Below are 20,011 nucleotides of genomic sequence, written 5' to 3'. Positions count from 1 at the left end.
CGACCTAACGCAGGTTCTTATCTGGACAAATATTGCGGTTAGATTGTTTGATTGCAGCAAATTGTTACCTATTTCATACCTATAGTGTTAGTTATTTAGCCAATCTCGAAACGAAAACTAGACAGCACTACATGAATGACGTGCCTTAAATGTTTTTTTATTCGTAGAATCTCTACGGCTGTATGCTGATGATTCTCTAGCCTTGCTAACCCTAGGATTGTACAGGTAACCTGTGGGGAATGAGGTATGTTGTTTCTGTGTGATGAACCCCCGGGAATAGCATCGGTGTGATGTAAACAGAAGAGCATAGAAGTGAAAAATTTTATTTTAAAAAATGCTCAGTTTAGAGTATTAAGGTCAGATACAATGTATGTGATCTATCAGCAAGTCACCTGCGTTTGCTAGAGGGAAGTTGGACATAACTCTAGCGGTCCAACAAGGCAGCCATTCTCATGTGGTTTGTTGGTACAGTGTATATAGCATGATCAGTACACAGTAAATCTAATAAAACTTTATATTTAATTCATTTCTTATTTATATTTTCTTTTATTCCTATCGGTAAATTTATTTATTTATTTATCTATTTTTTTACAGGCAAGATGGATTTATCACTTTTTCCTTAAATGACTGATGTACAGGTGAATATCATCTGAAGCCCATTTAAAATTATATTGACAATATTTATAAAAAACAGGGATCTTTATTTCACTCCCAGATATGATCACATCAATACAAAACAAAATCAATTTTTGGTTTGAGTTGTGACCAGGGCATCAGCGTATTGGCGACGACACAGATGTTTAACTTGTCAATACTTAAAGATCAGTGCACCGAACACATTGCTAATAATATTGACGAGATAAAGGAGAATGCGCCAGAACAGTGCTGTTTTCTTAATACTAGAAGCACCAGTACTTAGAAAGCGCTGTGCAAAATAACTGCAGGAAGTTGTAAAAGAGTAGTGAGGTTGTAATTTTAACTATAAATATAAATTAAAATTATGATGATCAACTCTTTCAGTAGCACACACACACCCGACGTTCATCCATCATTCTTTGCTTTTAAAGTAATTAATTTTCTCGTAACTCTAATTAAAGCGAGGTGTTTTTTTCAGTGTGTTCTTGCCTCCATCATCATCGTGTCACTGAAAGGCATGTTCTTGCAGGTCAAAAGCATCAAGAGACTGTGGGGGATTTCTAGATTTGATTTTGTAAGCAATAAGCAAAGCTGTCGCGCTCATATTGTCACACCTAACACACTCGCCTGATAATATATTCTATTTCATACTTGGAACACCTAACACACCGAGTCTTATAGTGGCTATGTGTCACACAATAATTAAAACGTTGATTTTTTTCATTTAACGTTCTTTGAAAGTCATAAGTACATTTCTAATATATATATATATATATATATATATATATATATATATATATATATATATATATATATATCTTTTTTTCACGAAGGCCATCTGGATCGTTACTTTCCTTGGGGTGGTTATCCTTGACTTGAAGTATGGCCTCATGATAGGAGTTGGTTTCTCTCTGCTCACCGTCGTGTTCAGGACACAGTGGTATGACATCTTTAGTTTGTATCACCTGACCATGGTATTTTCAACACATCTGCCTAATATATTTTGGACAGTATAGCACTATCAATGTATAATGTAGTACTATCTAATATTTTACCATTATGTAATGGTGTGCTGAATACTTCATGCTACAAGTGCATTTATTATATTTTATGGTATATGCCGATAAAATTCCATACAGGTATCAGCCTGTGTATCAAAATAGCGCTTTGGTTTTGTCACCTACATTAATTATCGATATCTTTGCATTTTTTTCATAAACCCACAGTGCATTTGTACATAAATCTCTTTAACATTTATCAAAAAGGGAAAAACTTTCGATATACGATATAATTTCGCTATTTCATGCTGGAAGTAAATTAATTTTAATAAATTAAATTAAAATTTTTAAATAATTAAAATTTTGATTTTGCATAGTGACTGTGGAAGAGTTTCAAACACTTGGCAGCCTACATAGTCAGCCAGTGTTTTGAATCTGCCATCTGGACAATTAGATGTAAGATCGTCTTTCCTTTAAGTGCGCTACATATAGTTGTCTCCATAATATACTAACACACCTATTTCTTCTATATAAGGCCGTACATGTGTTTGTATGGGAGAGTGCCCCACTCGGATATATACAGAGACATGCAATATATACAAGATGGTGAGTATGCTTTTTAAGTTATTGGTTTCAAATATACATAGCCCAAAAATCCACAAGCACCGTTATTTTGAATCATACTAAAATAACCACAGTAGCTAAGGCTAATATTTTCACAAAATGTTGATGGGTAATGCATCCACCATTTATTGGATTTTTTATATACACTGAAGATTTTCCCACTTCATTACACAGTCTTTTTTAATTATTAAAAACAACTTTGTTTTCTAACCTTTTATATGGTGAGTGTGTTTTATTATTTTGATTTTGATATAACTGCTATTCCAAGGGCACCAACATACAGTATATGATAACAAAAATATTTTAAGAGTCGACACATGTGGTTGCCTACGAGGCATGAGACGTGGGGGGGGGGGGGGGGGGGGGGGGGAGGGGCAATCACTTGACTTGATTTAATGTTTGCTTAAGGCATAGGGAGTTACAGTTTTTATCATCAACAAGATATGATGAGTGCAACTGCCCTTTTCCCCCGAACAAAACAGCTGTTTTTCGCCCCTGGAATATGGCTAATGCAAATAATGCAAAATGTTAAAAGGACGAGAACAGTGGATGTTTATATTGATTTACTGACTTACATGTATGTAGTGTTTTATTCAGATCACCCTGATTTATTTTTCTTTTTCTTCTGAAAATAACAATAATTATAATAATAAAAATGCTGATCATGGTGATAAAGGAATTTGGTCATATACCTATATATCCAGGTGGAGGAGATTCCAGGTATCAAGATATTCCACTTTGGATCATCTCTGTATTACGCCAACGCTGAACACTTCCGGAGCAAGCTGTACGCAGCTACTGCCTGTGATCCGTCACTCCTGAAAGCCAAACAGATGAAGAGCAAAGAGAAAAGCGAAGCGTTGGAGAAAGAGAGAGAGAAGGAAGAGAAGAAAAGACAAAAAGTAGAGGTTAGATTTCACATAAATATTGGCGTTTATTCAGTGATTTATTAACTCCGTCAAAGAGATAAATATTTTAATTCGTTGGTCATAATGGTTTCACTCAAAGTAATACAAAGTAAATAACGGGTTTCCATAAACAATTTCGGAAAGGTCAAAGTCGATTTTTGGTGGCGGGCTTTTGTGGAGCTCTATTAATTGGCAATTGGCAATTTGCTATACTAAGCATTATTATTATTATTATTATTATTATTATTATTATTTCAACGATATTAACGCTCATCTATTCGGATCCGCAATGCCACGCTTTGAATGGAAAATAAATGTGATACCAACTAGTAGTGTGTGCTGGAGAAAAAAAACGTTCATACCTTATCTATCAAATACATATATTAGACCAGCATTAACTCTTTAGAATTTTTTACTAAGAGTTGTTATTCATTCAGTGCATTCCTACCACAATAAAGAAGCCTACAGAAGTGAACGGTGTAAGTAACAGCGGTATGCTAGGCCTGTCCAAAGGAGTACTTAGTCTCCACATGGAGGACGTCCAACCTGATGACAAATTACCCTCAGAAGTTAATGAAGAGCTTCCACCTCAGCTCGCTATTCATCATATCATAGTTGACTGTTCCGCCATGGCTTTTGTAGACGCTGTTGGTATCCAGGCTCTGAAACAGGTAAAAGTCACTGCCCTCTCCTTTCTCTCTCTCTCTCTCTCTCTCTCGCTTCTCTCTCTGTCCTTTGATAAATACGACATGTTTGATTGAAGAAAAATTGCATATCATGCTGGAAATGATACTGTCCTTTCATCTCGGTATATGAAAATTATTTCACTTCTATACCTAACAGTGTTTTTAATTACATGTTTTACTCGTGAGATATGTTTTTATTGTTACATATATCATACTGACTCTTTCAACCTATCATAAGACGGAGCAATTAGCTAAAATAAGAAAATAAGCGGAAAGTTAATTTCATTTGAGATTGTATATGATTACAAAGAAGTTGGAGTTCAGGTTGTTCTTGCGCATTGCAGAGGTTTGTAACTAGAAACTTACTAGAAACTCCAAGAAAACTTACTAATAATTTCACAGTATTTGAAGAACTGATTATTGGTTCTTATAATGTAAGCTCAGCTTTTTATCTTAAAGTGGTTCATACAAAGGTGAAAATTAACGTCAATATTAATTATTAATGTTGTAAGTTGACATTGAGAATTCTAATTGTTTCTGTCTTCTAGATGAGCTTACTGAGACAGTCCAGAAAAATGTATTCCACGGTGACCAAGACGGAGACGCCATCTATCTTACGGTCCACGACGCAGTACTTGATGTACTGACAACCGAGCTACCCCTGCTTCAGAAGGTATTAAAAACAATTTGACAATTCTGTATGTGTGTGTGTGTGTGGAGGGGGGGGGGGGGGGCTCCACTGCGTCTCAGCGTCTCATTGCAGTTTGCAACAGATGACAGTATGTCTGGAATGTTACCCCCTGATACGTACTGGATGATCCCTCTGCACCACACCCAAGTAGATATAAAGAACAGCAAAACGGGGCAATTTTAATACCTGAAAATGCTAACAAATTTGACCTCCTCAAGGCAGAGGATACAGTTCAGATGCTCTAAGTGGCGCTGAAAACAATAATACGAACAATATACTACCAGACCCTTCTCCTCCCCTACCACGAAAGATATCACAAAAATGATAAATTTGTCCTCGTCTGCTCCTCTACGAGTGAAGAAAAACAGAGCGACAATTGTCTTTGCAGCTGACCCTTTTACTTAGTAAAGTGGTGGTGATTGTAAACGAAAACATCCAACTCATAATTGCCGATAGTTATTTAGTTACTTTCAGTTAGAAGATGACACCCTCATCACCTCCCATGCTCCGGAAACTGAAGCATCAGTGGCAAAATTATTTTTGACGTTTTGAATTATGAGAGTATTTCGCCAAAGCAATGAAATCGTGCTGTGTTTTGTGTTCTCTTTTATGAGAAGTTAAACATTATTTTCGAGTAAAATGTCACTATAGTAAAGGTTATGGGGTACAAACGTTTCGTCATGCCTGTGTTTCTCGTGTACTTGACATCGTCAGATTTCCATAGAAAATCGTCATAAAATTGGGGTCCATGGGAATTATTGCATGTGGACGTACATGGCTTTTAAAAAGTTTGTTGGATAATTTTATTTTATTCAAGTGTATGTTTTAAGTATATGCCGGGAAGAGACGTCAATAAAGCAGTATAACCTACACATGGCTGGCACCTGTAAAGATTTATAGTTTAGCTTTTATGTATTTTGTGCTACTTTGCACCGTGGACTTCATGAATTGTCTAAAATTACCGCCATGACCAGTCGTTGGGTAAAAGGACATCACGTGATTTTTGTGAGCCAATAATGGTAATATTACATGTACACTACAGTTTACAATTATGTTTGTGTTCAATACGGACAAGTCAGTCGGAACGTTTTTCGGTCGCGGTACTAGAACTTTGCTGTGCAAAAGCCAAGGTCCTGTGTCGAGATTTGGAGCCGTACCAGTCCACGCTGGATCCCAGTGGATCGATTTTTCCGATCAAACCATATACACCGTCACTCTACTCCTAGTAACATGATCATATAAAAATCATCACGTGGAACCGCTTACTTATATAACAAGCCTTGATGGATATTCTGAATAGGATAAGGTCTTGTAAATACACAGCACACACGTTTTGAAACTGTCCTGATTCATTTTAAAAAAACAAACTGTTCTCCTTAAAATTCAACGTGCGGTGATATTCACATTGCAGTTAGAACATAATTATCATAAATCTTTAACAGGTGGGTGAGTAACACGTGGTGTTGCCTTGTAGAGCTTGATTAGCACAAAATAAGAAGGCTGTCTAAATTTGCTGAGTGGGTAGATATTTTATGCTCGTTAAGATGGCCTACCGACTAGCACGCTGAACTCAGATGCAAACGGTCCCCCAGTGCCCATCCTTTTTCATAAAAACCGAAACCCTCTGATATTGACCTGCATGATGACACTCCCGACTCATCAGTGGACGTTAAAATGTGTAATCATGTAACAATATTAAATCATCTATCATTCCTAGGTCTGGCTGCATTGATACATTATTAAATCATTTATTACTCACAGTTTGGACTGCGCTGGTTACTTATTAAATCACTTTTTTCTTTAGATGTACATACTCCAAATGATATTAATTGACGGTAATACAATAACATATTAAAACCACACCATACTGCATTTGCTGTTTGTCTTTAAACTGAATTCAAGTAATTAAATATTACCGGGAAAATATATTGTAATTTTGTACATTTTACAGTAATTAGAAAAAATGTGTTTACTCCATATGTGTTTAATAACTCGCAATTTATTTTTTCTTCCTAGCACTATTACAACAAGTGAGATCTTTTATGATCCTTCATGACAAATATAGGAAATTATTATAAGACTTCTTATGTTAATCTTCACAACTAGAATTTTTGTCTCACAAAACTTCAGTTTTCAACAATAACTAAAAAACCTATCATTACCTTCAAGTCTAATACCTGTATAAGTAATAATCAGAATTATGTACAGATTAAAACTCATAAAAACGCTTAGTTTTAATTCTACAGTTTCTTCAAGAAATGTGTTTTAATGTGTGTTTCAAAACAGCTAACTATAAGAAAAGTTTCAAAATACTGAACCGGCACAATATGTCAAACACATGATCGTTGACATGCCGATAAGTCCCCGCACCGATACTCCCCCGCACCGGTACATCCCCGCATCGCTTCTGCATTTGTAGGGGAGCATCGGTGCTGGGAAGTATTGGCGCGGGGATGTACCGGTGCGGGGATCTATCGGTGTGCGGTCGTATCGATATGCATAACACAAAAATTACTAAGGGGGATTATCGGTGCGGGGGAGTATCGCCATGACCCCGTATTTTAAATGTGCAAAAAGCAAGTTTTTTAACGACCATACATTTCACCCATCCAACTTGCACACACATAGTGATATACAGATTTACACTTTATTTTTCAAAAAGACACTAAAATTTCATGAACTGCTGTATGTCAAGTCAACAAATAAGCTATGTAATTCCTTTAAAAAAACACCTTATTCATCAATATACATACATTAAGCACACCATTTCATATCCAAATAAGGCTGTATGTTTATACATGTATAAATGAGTCTAAATACAATATCACAACCAACATGTGTCTTGATATTATGACCTATAGTAATATGTACAGATGGTTATTGACAGGAAAAAAAAAAAATGTATCAACCATTTACAATTGTATCAAGTTTTATATTTACACAATGATTTGGAATGCACTATACCAGTAGATGTTGAAGACTGACAATAAGATACAATGTAACAGCTGATTAAGAGTACACTATCAGTGTCTGGGTAACAAGCATAAATATTGAATACTGAAATACTGGTAGACCAAGGCATGCTTTAGCACACGCTCGGCTGTCACCTTGATTGGATAGTAAACGATTGTCGTAAAATCGCTAAATGATATTAAAACCGGGTGCATAAACTTGAAAATCACCTACAACAACCTTGGACTACCACATTAATCCAATACAATGCAAACATAAGCTATAACAAGTGGTTAAAGCCTTCAAACCGAATGTCGTAAAGTCCCCATATACCTCCATAAAGACAATAAAATAGAATGAGCTTCTGAAACAAACCTGATCCAGTTCCAACAGAATAATCGAAATAAAATACTGCCGGGCATCGGAGCGGCCTAAAACTTGGCACGCTCACCGCTAATACTGCAGGCTACATCATCCCGTCGCTCGTTTGTAAATTCCGTGCATGGCATACGCACAATCAAACCGTAAAAAACAAATTCTCGGGGTGTCGTTGGCCAGGTCCACTCTAACCTACCATTACGAAAAAGAACCCATGCCATTGGACAATGCGACCTCTGCGGTTACGTCATTTCCTGAATTGGATTGTTGAGTGGACCTAGCCAACGACACCCCGAGAATTTGTTTTTTACGGTTTGATTGTGCGTATGCCATGCACGGAATTTACAAACGAGCGACGGGATGATGTAGCCTGCAGTATTAGCGGTAAGCGTGCCAAGTTTTAGGCCGCTCCGATGCCCGGCAGTATTTTATTTCGATTATTCTGTTGGAACTGGATCAGGTTTGTTTCAGAAGCTCATTCTATTTTATTGTCTTTATGGAGGTATATGGGGACTTTACGACATTCGGTTTGAAGGCTTTAACCACTTGTTATAGCTTATGTTTGCATTGTATTGGATTAATGTGGTAGTCCAAGGTTGTTGTAGGTGGTTTTCAAGTTTATGCACCCGGTTTTAATATCATTTAGCGATTTTACGACAATCGTTTACTATCCAATCAAGGTGACAGCCGAGCGTGCTTTAGCATTGCTCGGTGATGAAAATATCACAACTGTGCTAAAGCATCCACATCTTGAAATAGACTTCATTTTGCATATGTGAACGAGACTTAACACATATGTTCAGGTTTTCACATATAAAAGATCATGCGACACCTTACAATTAAGACTGTCGCCTGGCGTTGGGAGACTCTCCTCAAGGTCATTCAACCGAAGATTCCAAGATGATACATGCTGGTAAGAACTGACAATGGCTTCTATCAGCTCACTGAGGCGGTCAACACTGCCCAGGTGATTATAGGACATATTAATCATCATTCCAGTCTGCTCTGACACTGTACTGAGAGATTGAATCAATACTATCAGTGGACTGGTGATACCGTGGTACCGACCCAAGTCATTGACACTGAATGAGAAGTACTTCAGCTTAGTGGTGTGTATCACACCTTGGCTTAGTTCACACACGGCTTCACAGACATCCTGACATCTGTCATAGTCTGTGTTATCTTCACCCCTAGGACATGTACACGTGTCAGGCCCACACCAGGGTCCATTATTGAATACACAGTCCAGTGTCAGATATTCCAGCCCTGGCACATGATGAAGGTTCCTCCCAAGAAGCTGTACACCCACGGCACGAAGATGGGTAAAACTAATGTCTATACGAGTTAAATCATGACTGGTAATAGGTATTAACCCCAGTTGAGGAGGTGGGTCTCTTGATAGGCCGCCACTTACGTTAATGCACTCCAAGTGTCCCATCTGTAGGATCACCTGCCAGTCTTGAACATTTATGTCACTGACCTCCAGATGTAACAGTTTTCCAGGGTTTGGTATTGATGATAATGCTCCACTGTAATTTGTAGTTATTACAAGTGTTTGAAGGTTAGGAGCTTTTGATATAACATGATTTAATGTATATGTGCAATCATCACATGTGTGATATTCAGTCTGCCAAAGTACCGCTACTAGTTCCTCGAACATGTCACACTTTCTGAGTAAAGATAAAAGTTTGTGCTCTATTTCTTGTCTTCTGGTAGATATATCGTCTGGTATTTTTGTAACTAACATGTCGCTGTCAAGACGGACAGCAATCAAACCTTTCAGCATACCAGAATATATCTGAGGACTGGACAATAAACTATCTACACTGTCATACAAAACCTGCTGGAATCTGGGATCAGAGTGACGAAATGATCCAGGTATGCAAAGTACCCTGTGCCAGGAGATAAGCTCAAGGGGCAGCACTGTTTCTTGGGGACAGTGGGCATACCAGTGTTCTAGAAGGATATCATTACACAACTGGATAACCCTGCGAAAATGACTGTTCCTGAGATAAGGCTTAAATATTTCTTTCTCAAATTCGCCTTGAAGAGATTTCGCTCTACGTAGCACTTTGCCAGTTGCACTCCTAGATAACCCACACACAAAGCGCAGCACAAAATCCATGTCGAATAGTTTATCAGGGGTGTCTAAGTTTTCCAACAATTGATCTAAAATGTTATTCACCTTTTCGTCTAATGTCCCCGCCAGGTATTTTGCCGCAAAAAACTCCTGAATTGTTTTGTGTGGAAAAGTTACCTCGTGTTTAACATCAAGGTTACTGTGAACCTTACACTTGCTAAGTAGACCTAAACTGTACAATTCGTTGACATCTGGAATCGTCTGCAAGTCCTTTTCATCAAATATGAGACCCCCATCTGGTTTCACCAGTCCATCGTAAGCCAGCTTGCCAAGGCTGATAAATGTTTCTTCTTCAAGATTTTTAACGCATGCAGACTGTTCCATTTCAACCTGTGTCCTGATGCCGTATCTTCGTCTTAAAAGCAACTGTATTAGTTTCTTGTATAGCAGTGTGTATGAAGCTGGGAGTGAATCTGTCTTGGCATCACTTTGTTGATCTTCTTGCCACATAAGACAAACAAACAGTAAAAGTATTGGAATCCTCACCAGAGACATCAGCTTCTTTTCCTCTAGGTAGCCTACGAGACCCTTCCCTATTGAACGCAATACATCCAGACTCTTTAAATAGGATTCTGACCTCAGTGCCAGGTAATCATCATATTTCTGTTTATCATTAAAGAATTTAGCAACATATTCAGCTATGTTGTCCTCTGTTAGCCCAGTTATTTCATACGCATCGTCCATCATTCGTCTGTTCATCAGTTCTTCTGCCTTCCACGGACGTGTTGTGATGACGGTGCACACATCTTGGTATTGTCTTCGGTAAATGATGTCTGTGATTTCTGTGGAGGTGTTGATATCATATTCATCATAACCATCAAAGACCAACAGAACATGCTCACTGTCATAGTCTAGAGCTTGCATGACTTCATCTGTCACTGCTTTCCTATTTTCTGCAGAACAAGTGATTTGTGTTTCCATTGCTTCCTTCAATGTTTGACCAGGCTGAACGCTGCGTAGATTTATTATTAAAACATGTTTATATCTCAAAAGGACTTCATCACATTCTCCTAAACCCAGTGTGGCATTTGCCCAGTCTGTTGCCATCTTTTGTGTAAATGTGGTTTTGCCAATGCCTGCTTTTCCTCTGACCAATATTCTCTTCGGTCTCTTCCCTTGTTTGGTGTGTAATATTGATGTATAGCTACGGATTGGATCAGAACTGGTACCTGCTGGTTTCCTTTCCTCTTGTACCCACTGCAGGTTAACAAAGACGTCATCTAAGTGCATTGTGTCGTCGGGGTCCCAAGGAAGACGCTGTATTTGACTCATGTATTTTATGTAGAAAGACGCTAATTGGTTTTTACTACTGTATGCAGTCGCTTTGTCTGCTAGCTTATCTGCAAGTTCTATCTTATTGTGTTTTCTCAACACTTCAACAAATGTTTCAAATGCACGAGGACCACATTTCGGTAGAATACGAAGAAATTCAAAAGCTTGATCATTTTCTGTTTCTTTAGCCATTACCTTTTCTGCATTGTCGTTACTGAATATGTTCGTGGCTACCATGTCCCGAATGATGTCCTCAACGCGGAGATTTTCTACAAGCATTTGTCTCATTTTCACCAAAAGGTTTTTGTGTGTTGGTCTCATTATAGGTGCCTGGAAAATGGGGAATAAATTCAAAGTTTATTTAGATTACATTAGATATTATAACGTGGTATAACCAATAATTACATTGCCTCATATTCTACTTTTATTGTCAGCATTATCTGGCTGAAATATCAGTTGATTAGTGCGTGCAGTGTTAAAATAATCACGCAGGGTCTGCAGACATACAGCCCCTCACACTACAAACTGTCCCTACAAGAATGATGTGATTTTTTCTTCAGACAACAGCTAATATTGAGATAGGTTTTACTTCCAATAGTACCTCCAAACAGTCCCTACATTTATATATATTACATGGACATGGAAAATTAGGAACGTTTGACATCGTCATATTCAAACATTCATGAAATTATTAAGTAGTTATAACAAGATGTTGAGCACAATGTAGAGCGACATATATTACATGTAATGATGTACATTACCTGATAGCAGGTATCTGACCTCCTTGTTTTAAGTTTGGTGCCTGAAAAGAAACATATTCTATAGGAAAAACGGTATAGTCAATGTTATAAGTAAATATTTTTCCAGTCTTACTTATAATCTAAATGTTGACAAAAATAACATGATTGTTGTTAACAATGTAATTCACACTAGTATTCATTCATGCAATTATAGGACATTCTAAGCTCAGTCTATTTAACTAAATTGACCAAGCCACCATAAACTAAAGGGCGTCGAGGTTCAATGTTTCACAGAGACTAAAAGTTTTCCTGTACTCACATTGGATGAAATATATAAGATTTATTTATATAAATATCTTTTATTAACAATATTTGCACTGTATAATACAAACATTTCTTAAGTAAAAATAGTAAGAAAAAGGTGCATAGAACATATTTTTCTCGTTGGTTTCTAGTGTCGTAGAATATGGAGTCTAAAAGGACTCGTGTATCGTTACTGTGGTAATTTGGACCTTTATCACAGCCATATTGAAAGCGGACACTACATTTATACATCTTACTTTCAGTTTTGAACCCAATACAAAATTATGTGGCCCATGATGATGGAAAATATGTAATAGTCATGATATCTCCTGAGGTGATCACACACACATACACATGTTCACAAAACACACGTTCACATGTACAAACATACTAGTACGGACACACGCACGTTCACACAGGCACACATACACATTCACGCACACGTGCAGATATACACACAAACACGCATTATAAAACTGTACTTGCCTTGGCTCCCACATCAACACTGGTAAAAAAAAACTATGATTATTGACCACACCTTTGGTAATATAAAAAGAAAAGTTTGTAATTTTTAATAACAAAATGCAATATTGCTGATTCATCTTACTTGACAGTTTGTTATTTATCAGAGTAAAATAACTTACGTTCTGCGTGACGTTTTGTGAATTGTGGGTCAGGGTCTCCAATCCTGTGTTTTCCTAGAAAATAAAATAAGAAATGCATTTAAGTTTGTTTTCTTGGTGAATACATTGTGCAAACGATCAAATTCTTTATATAAAAAGCAAACGACAAATGTTGTACAATCTTTAAATGTATACTACTGTAGTTTCCCCTATGGTATTGTAACAACGTACATGTATTAAAGATTGAAATATTTATTACAAAATTAAAAGTCCATGCATCACATGCCACGTCGCATCCCTACTCTCTGCTGCGCACCCATGACCTCTGACCTACACCACGTGACTTATTGCATCATTACATCACACCCCCTCCACCCACAAAAAAATTAGACTATTGTAATAATTATGTTTGAACATACGTAGACCTAGGGCCATGTGAAAAGAAAATCATAAATAATTTTTACAAATATTAAGGTTTGTGGATAATTTGTCGTAACGTAAAATGAGCACACACAATTTGAATATTACTAATTTTCCTGGTCTTAACACGTCTAGTTTTCCGTTCTGCAGAGTTTTCAGATCTTTGGCCAGATGAGGAGGTTGAGTGTGCTGGAGAGTCCTTGTCAGACAGTGTAGAAGATCTGCTTCTTTGCACATCTGTACAGTAGTTTCTGTACATCAGTAGGTCTATCACTATTATTGATACCATATTTTGATAAACATTCTGGCACTGAGCATTCACAATTTATTTTTTCAATTTTCTAATTCTTACCACTTTTCGCCCTCTGCTTGTGGTGACGCCCAGATTTTTGGCCACTTGTGGACGTTGAGGGTACTGGAGAACCGTCGCTGTCAGACTGGGAAGACGATCTGCTTCGTGAACCTGATTTAGAGGGAAGTATAAACAATTTATAGATGTGCATATCTACTGTAATATCACTGGGATAGATGGTCTATCTGAATATTGAAAAGTTATTTTCAAGCAAGTACAAGTAATTGCTTCCTGGTGCAGATTAAGTAAAATGGGCGATGATCAATTAGTCATGAAGTATATATACCTGTGTATGATTGACATGGTCATAAATATCACGGCAGCAAAGGTGTCCAATGGACAGAAATATTAATTACAGAACTGATTGAAGGAGTGAGATTTATACATGCAGTAAACAGCCAATTTAACATTTAAGTGTAAAGAACATTTTTGCCGTTTATGTTCTAATTTACAACATGCATGTAGCTTAAAAATACAATATAACAGTTTTTAAATATGCGGTATTTCAAAATTTCAATAAAAGAAAATGGACTCGGACCAGTGGAAATTCAAAGTCAGGCATTGGAAAAAGTCCATGTGTAAATAAGGCATTTCTTAAAATTGACATGACGTTTTCTCGCCATCGACGAGTCACAGTAACAGTACTTCATAAAGGTACACGTTGGACTGACCAACGTCTGGATCGGTCAAACATGGGCTCACCAGCGATTACAGGTCACAGTAGTAGTACTGAGCACATGTATGTAGTAGAAACAAGGATCTCTGAATGGTGACGGAATTACTAAACGTCTATGGCTTAGAAGGAATGAACATCGTTTATGGTAAAATATAAACGAATCAATCGTATGATCAACTACTTTTGAGTAAGGATTAAACTTTAAACATGCCTCATACCCTCTGCTTTTTTATCACCAAATTGCACAAGAGCCAGCGACAAAGCTATAAGAAATGTTCGGGTCGGAATTTTTTTCCGTTTCTTTTATGTCTATTGAAATGTGTTATAGTAGAAATATATATATATAATCCTTTCTTCCAATTTGACTGATGGACGAGTGGACGTATTTAAGGGTAGTTTGATAAGTTATCTTTGATCTATTTTATTTCTTGATTATTTTAGATAGTGTAGAATTAAACATTACCATGTTAAGAGATAATGCTGTCACATCAAAAAATACACTGGAGTGAATTTGCTAATTCTAGATGATGACGTGTTTGTTTTGAAATTGTTTCCAATTAAAAACATATATCCCTCACCTGAACAGCTATCAATTTTTATCACAACAGTAAGGCTGAAAGGGTTACTTGTGATTTTATAGGTAAATATGCGAGATAATGCCTTTGTTTTATCAAACAGCGTTATTAGAGGCTTATGTCCCTGAACAAAATAGATTAAAAGCATTGTCATTAACCATGCCAGCTTTCATGATGATATCTAAGTTACGTAAGTACGACGCAAACCAATCACTATCTAACATCAATTTACTAAGCAGTTTTTAGCATTGACGATAAACGGAAAAGAGAAAAAGTGTGTGAGGTGGTGAAGAATACCGATAAAAAGGGAATATTTGCTTTAAAATATTTTATTTGATTGCACTGATATCAACATATGAATTCTAAATTGAAGGAACGGGGGTGATATTTTGACCAATTAAGGCCATATATCCCTCCAGAAAGTAGCAAAACTGACCAGAACAGTATGCCTGGTAAAATATAATCATTACCTCTGTTCTGCTGAGTTATAATCTTGTAACCCAAGTGATTTTCCTCATCATTACTTTAAAATACTGATTCCTCACGTACACTTGTATCAAAAAATAAATGCAACCGTTATATCTTTATAATAAAGTCACTCATATAATTTAGTCACTTGAGTATGATATGTGGTATTAGAAACCATTATTTATTTCACTCAGCAGTAGACATGATCTCCTTACATTTATACATCAATTTTTGAAACTGACATTTACTGTAGTATATTACCTGGACTTATCCGACGTTCTGATCTATCTTGATTCCTGTCATAAAGCACCTGAACTTTTTCCTGAATGTCTGTAAATAAAACACAAAAGTACTGTAGTTCTCAAACATAAGCATGAGAATCCAATTGAGGATTTCAAGAGTGACGATTGTTTTTCATCTGCATCATTACCAGTATGTTGTTAATTTTACCAGTCAATCTACATTGTTTTTGTACCACTACTTTTAACTTATTCTCTCATGAATTTTGTTAAGGAAAATGAAAATATATCTCACACTTTAATAAAACTTTAATAGACCTTTCTTAGATCCAGATGCTTCTGCCACTATCATTATATCTACCTCATTCACATCCGAGAAAATGTTTGAAATAAAGTTGCTCCCTAACCAAAATGTGAAGAACGAAAGCATGTGTGCACCAATGAGTTTTATGTGAGGAAGGTATCTAAAAGCACAAGTACCAACCTATTGTCCTTAAATCGATTTTATTGAGCATATCACGATTCTCCATCATCCACTCTTTCACCTCTTTGTCATTATTGTACAGTTTGTTCATAACGTCTTGGTATTCCTTAAGTAAACCAGGGTCAAGAGGTCTGTGCAAGATGTCGTCGTATTCCTCACCACTGTACCTGCCAGAGAGAGCCAGGAGCCTGGACTTGAGATCTGAGAATTTTTTTCGGAAAACATCCAAGTTGATTGCTGTCTCTTTTATATGAGCATACTCAACATTCCGATATCTTTTAACTCGACCAATCTTGGCTTCCGTTGACCTATCGCTGTCAGAGGGGTTGTCCCATGCATTGGACCCGGTTACCAGTTTTGTGATGTTTCTCAGCAAGAGAACAGTCAGTGTGATGTCTAAATCACCAACAGTTACTGATGTGGAGGGATTTCCAGCGGGATACAGTTGGTCTTTTTGCTGCTTATTAAATACTCCTCGTGGTAATTTAAACAGTTTCTTTCTGACAGTTCCATCACCAAGCACCCCACATAACAATCCCGTGCTCGGGTCAAATAAATTGGGATAGTTTGATTCAAGCTCTTTCTGAAGAACATGTTGCAAGACTTTCAGGGCATAATCTACAATTAAAATGCACAGACGGAAATAATTTTCCTGGTCGGAACCGGTGTATGACTCTATTGCTGTTGCCATGGCACTGGTATCTGTCACTTCTACATGTGCGTCTTTTCCTCCTTTGCCTCCTCTGGGATGAAATAGAAGATGGAAATTTTACCTTCAATGTGGGTGCAATAATATTAAATTGTCAATATGCAATTCACCAGATTTTTTATCAAATTAACTTGCAATATTTTAATGTGAAGAGATGAAATACAACAAATTGAAACAGCAAGGAGAAACAAAGACGCGTGTCCTTGGTAAATGGGGCATAAAATCACAGACTTGCTGAATGCGGGAGGAGAATAAACGCTGGTTGTAAACGTTTAGGGGCAGGGCTTATGATGATGATAATAAAGAGCGATGTAGTTCTTATTAGCATGTGCTTTTGTACACTTCGTATACACTTGATCAAAAAAGTTAGGAAACATTGTTTTTTGAATGGTTATAAAATATTGGTATAGGAAGGGTATAGAAGATGGAAAAATACTACTCCAAACGGATATTCCATTTTGTATTATTGGACCTGTCACCATAATGTTCTAACATCTGTAGGAGGTCCAGATCTGTAGAAAAATTATTTTTGTTCTGAGACCATTTAATTCATCGATTATTCACGCCAAGCACTTTTCTGTCAAAGGCTGCCAGCTGATGTTGTTGACACTGTGTCATAGAATATTTTCAGTGTTACGTTTTCTTCTGATATTCTCAAAATTGTTCCCTTTGAACAATTATATATAAACCCGTAAATTTTAATCACATTGGACTTAAATTTAACGAAGAATATTAGACAAAATGAATTTTAATTAAAAATACTATAGGGGCGTGTGGAAACTGTTTTAAAACTCGTCTACATCTTTTCCTTGTTTTCAACTCAGTTCAATAAACGAGGAATGATTCCTTCAACAGTGAATGCATAAGACGCAGCAGTATGATGTGAATGTCTCACCTGGGGAATTCTGGACAGAGGTCCTTCACTGGACAAAAAACGCGTAAGCGTAAATAATTCACCACTATTTCTTTTCTTCTGCCAATCACAAGTACTATCACATGCATCTCTACCCTGCTTGATAAAAGGTAAATGTGAAGAGGAGCCACTTCCTCAGTAGCTATCAACCTAAATCAGCAGCGAAATAAAAGACATGATTCGTATACCATTTCAAGTGGATTTAATTGGTGTTGCACTTGAGAAAACTTCTAAAATGAGACAGTCATTCCCTTTTACCTTTAGAAAACCCCTTTGTAATTTTTAAAACCTCTATTGCTCCCTGAAATTAAGGTGTACACACGATGCTGATGACATTGGATGTGCACAGTAATAACTCCTTAAATGGGGAGAAGGGGGTTGAATAACTTGTCACTAATAATTAAAAATTATTCACATGTTGTATGGCTCTGTTTGCAAAGAACATTATGTGAACAATTCTGTATTACAGATCTCAAAATAAACCTGGAAAAATGGGCCTCTTGATTATTTTGAGTAATTACGGTCACTGTATTTTGGGACAGAATTGATGGCAGGTATCTTGTATTATATAAGTTTAAAAATTGGATAGTTATGCCCTTATCAAAGCATTGTTTGGATTCATGGCTGCGAGTATTGATTTAATTTGATTATTGGAAGGGGTTATTATCTCAAAATGTACTGATATCTTGACTTCGGCCATTTGTTTTTTTGCTAAAATTGGTAAAATTTGAGGTAGTTTTTGAATATCTTCTGTTGTGTTTAACACTTTTTTTAAATTTTGTATGATGAGACCAATATATGCTCAGGATCCATGTATACAATTTTATGGCTGTCAACCCTGCAAAAAGAGAGATATGAATGCTTGAACATTGCTTGTTAGAAAAGTGAGTTTGGGGGGTGGGGTCATAAAATGGGCTTGTCTGTGGTGGAAATTCCACATTCAGTCATTGTATCGGACTATTTTTACCGATAGCACCCCCTCCCCACTCCCCTCTCTCTCTCACTCCCCTTCCCACAGGCATAAATCATTTAATGCGATTTTATTTCTAGGCTAGTTTTTTTAATCTTTCAGAGAAAGGTGTTAATATTGCTGCCCACCATTATGACCCTATATCTGCAATCTCCAATTTTAAAGCTGATAACGTTTATTAGAGTGATAATGAAAATCACAAAGTTCATCTTTATTGTGACTTAAGTTTAGAACATGCCCCTGTATTTCTTTAAGTGGTAATTCTTTGCGCGTGCTAATATAACAAACTAGTACCAAAAAGCGGCTTCCAGGCGCACTGATGCACGCTATTTCGCACTCACGCGCATACCCCCCAACCCCTGTGCCATGGTTTCACACCTGAATAATGTGCACAGTACCACATACATTATCAACGACACTTAGATTTTTCTTTTAAAAGACATCATGTCTATGTCGTGACAGCAATGTCAAAAAAAATCACCTAACAATTAAAGTATCCTAGTCACCATTTTTTTCACCTTCGTAGAGCAAATCCTGACGAAGTTCAAGAAGAAAGGTCATTTAAGAGGCTCAAAACGGAGATCTGTCTTAAAAATCGTCATATAACACCTTTCTTTTTTGAGGTGAGATTACAATCGGTACGGGTCGTAACTTAATCCTTAAACAAGAATTTATCACGAAAATTAGCATAATGAACCGCAAGAGGATGAGATACATGTATATGAAAAGATACGTATGGGTGGAAACTAACATTGACCATCTTGTCGTAGTTACCCAAGGCAATCTGAAATCTGCGGTATTCCATGAACGCTAGGGCTGACGCGTTGATAACTTCAGAATTGTCACACAGCAAAATCAGGTTTTGTAAGTAAACAAGACCTTAGTCAAGACTGTACTAACAGGGGCATGTAATATCAGTAATAAACTGTGATTCATGTAAGGGTTATTTCCAAGAGAGAGAGAAGGGAGTGGAGAGAGAGAGAGAGAGAGACAGGAGGAAACAAGATAGGAGAGGAGGAAAGGGAAGAGAGAGAGTTTGCAAGTAGCAAGCCCCAAACTGTACCTCTTAAACATCAAATTTTCTGCAAAAATCCTGGTATTTCTTCAAAAATGTTCATTAAGGAAGTCTTCTACACTCAGCAGATAAAATACGTCATTGGGCCTCCATGCCTAGTGAGTTCTTGCACAAACACGTTTTGTCAGATTTTTCCATGATGAATACGGGTCCTTTTACAGTTTAAGTCTTCAAAAGTG

At 36.9% G+C, this 20,011-nt stretch overlaps 4 protein-coding genes across 6 annotated transcripts in view; 1 reads left to right on the top strand and 3 right to left on the bottom strand.

The window, feature by feature from the left end:
- The window catches only part of LOC106174744 (prestin), an 88,851-nt gene extending 83,444 nt beyond the window's left edge, over positions 1 to 5,407 (top strand). The window contains exons 14-17 of one of the 3 annotated variants that reach the window (XM_087014378.1): positions 2,963 to 3,166; positions 3,604 to 3,837; positions 4,401 to 4,525; positions 5,018 to 5,407. In XM_087014378.1, coding sequence (XP_086870504.1) covers positions 2,963 to 3,166; positions 3,604 to 3,837; positions 4,401 to 4,499 — 537 coding nt within the window. In that variant the 3' untranslated portion in view covers positions 4,500 to 4,525; positions 5,018 to 5,407. The remainder of the gene's footprint in view (positions 1 to 2,962; positions 3,167 to 3,603; positions 3,838 to 4,400; positions 4,526 to 5,017) is intronic. The other 2 variants (XM_087014373.1, XM_087014374.1) reach the window with 2 other exon arrangements.
- The window catches only part of LOC147760986 (uncharacterized), a 49,093-nt gene that overhangs the window by 19,528 nt on the left and 9,554 nt on the right, over positions 1 to 20,011 (bottom strand). The gene's annotated exons all lie outside the window — the stretch shown is intronic.
- On the bottom strand, positions 8,440 to 12,084 carry LOC106160351 (NLR family CARD domain-containing protein 4-like). The gene is made up of 2 exons (XM_013536930.2): positions 12,047 to 12,084; positions 8,440 to 11,615 (listed from the first exon to the last, which is right to left on the bottom strand). The coding sequence occupies exon 2, from the start codon at positions 11,604 to 11,606 to the stop codon at positions 8,673 to 8,675; it is 2,934 nt and encodes a 977-aa protein (XP_013392384.2). The 5' UTR covers positions 11,607 to 11,615; positions 12,047 to 12,084; the 3' UTR covers positions 8,440 to 8,672.
- Positions 12,457 to 17,519, bottom strand: LOC147760987 (uncharacterized). Its single transcript, XM_087014380.1, has 4 exons — positions 16,166 to 17,519; positions 15,704 to 15,772; positions 13,724 to 13,834; positions 12,457 to 13,026 (listed from the first exon to the last, which is right to left on the bottom strand). Exons 1-4 carry the CDS (start codon positions 16,854 to 16,856, stop codon positions 12,947 to 12,949), a joined length of 951 nt encoding a protein of 316 aa, XP_086870506.1. The 5' UTR covers positions 16,857 to 17,519; the 3' UTR covers positions 12,457 to 12,946.

The sequence above is a fragment of the Lingula anatina genome, chromosome 6 (genome assembly GCF_051362555.1).
Source record: "Lingula anatina isolate TDL-2025a chromosome 6, LinAna3.0, whole genome shotgun sequence".
Lineage (NCBI taxonomy): Eukaryota > Metazoa > Brachiopoda > Lingulata > Lingulida > Lingulidae > Lingula > Lingula anatina.
This window is presented reverse-complemented; position numbering and strand designations above follow the sequence as displayed.

Coding starts and splice junctions, on each gene's coding strand:
- LOC106160351 (XM_013536930.2), bottom strand. CDS start 11,606: ATGAGACCAACACACAAAAACCTTTTGGTGAAAATGAGACAAATGCTT.
- LOC147760987 (XM_087014380.1), bottom strand. CDS start 16,856: ATGGCAACAGCAATAGAGTCATACACCGGTTCCGACCAGGAAAATTAT. Junction 13,835..15,703: donor AGAACGTCGGATAAGTCCAG/GTAATATACTAC, acceptor CCTCTAAATCAG/GTTCACGAAGCAGATCGTCT. Junction 13,027..13,723: donor CAAGCAGAGGGCGAAAAGTG/GTAAGAATTAGA, acceptor TTTATTTTCTAG/GAAAACACAGGATTGGAGAC.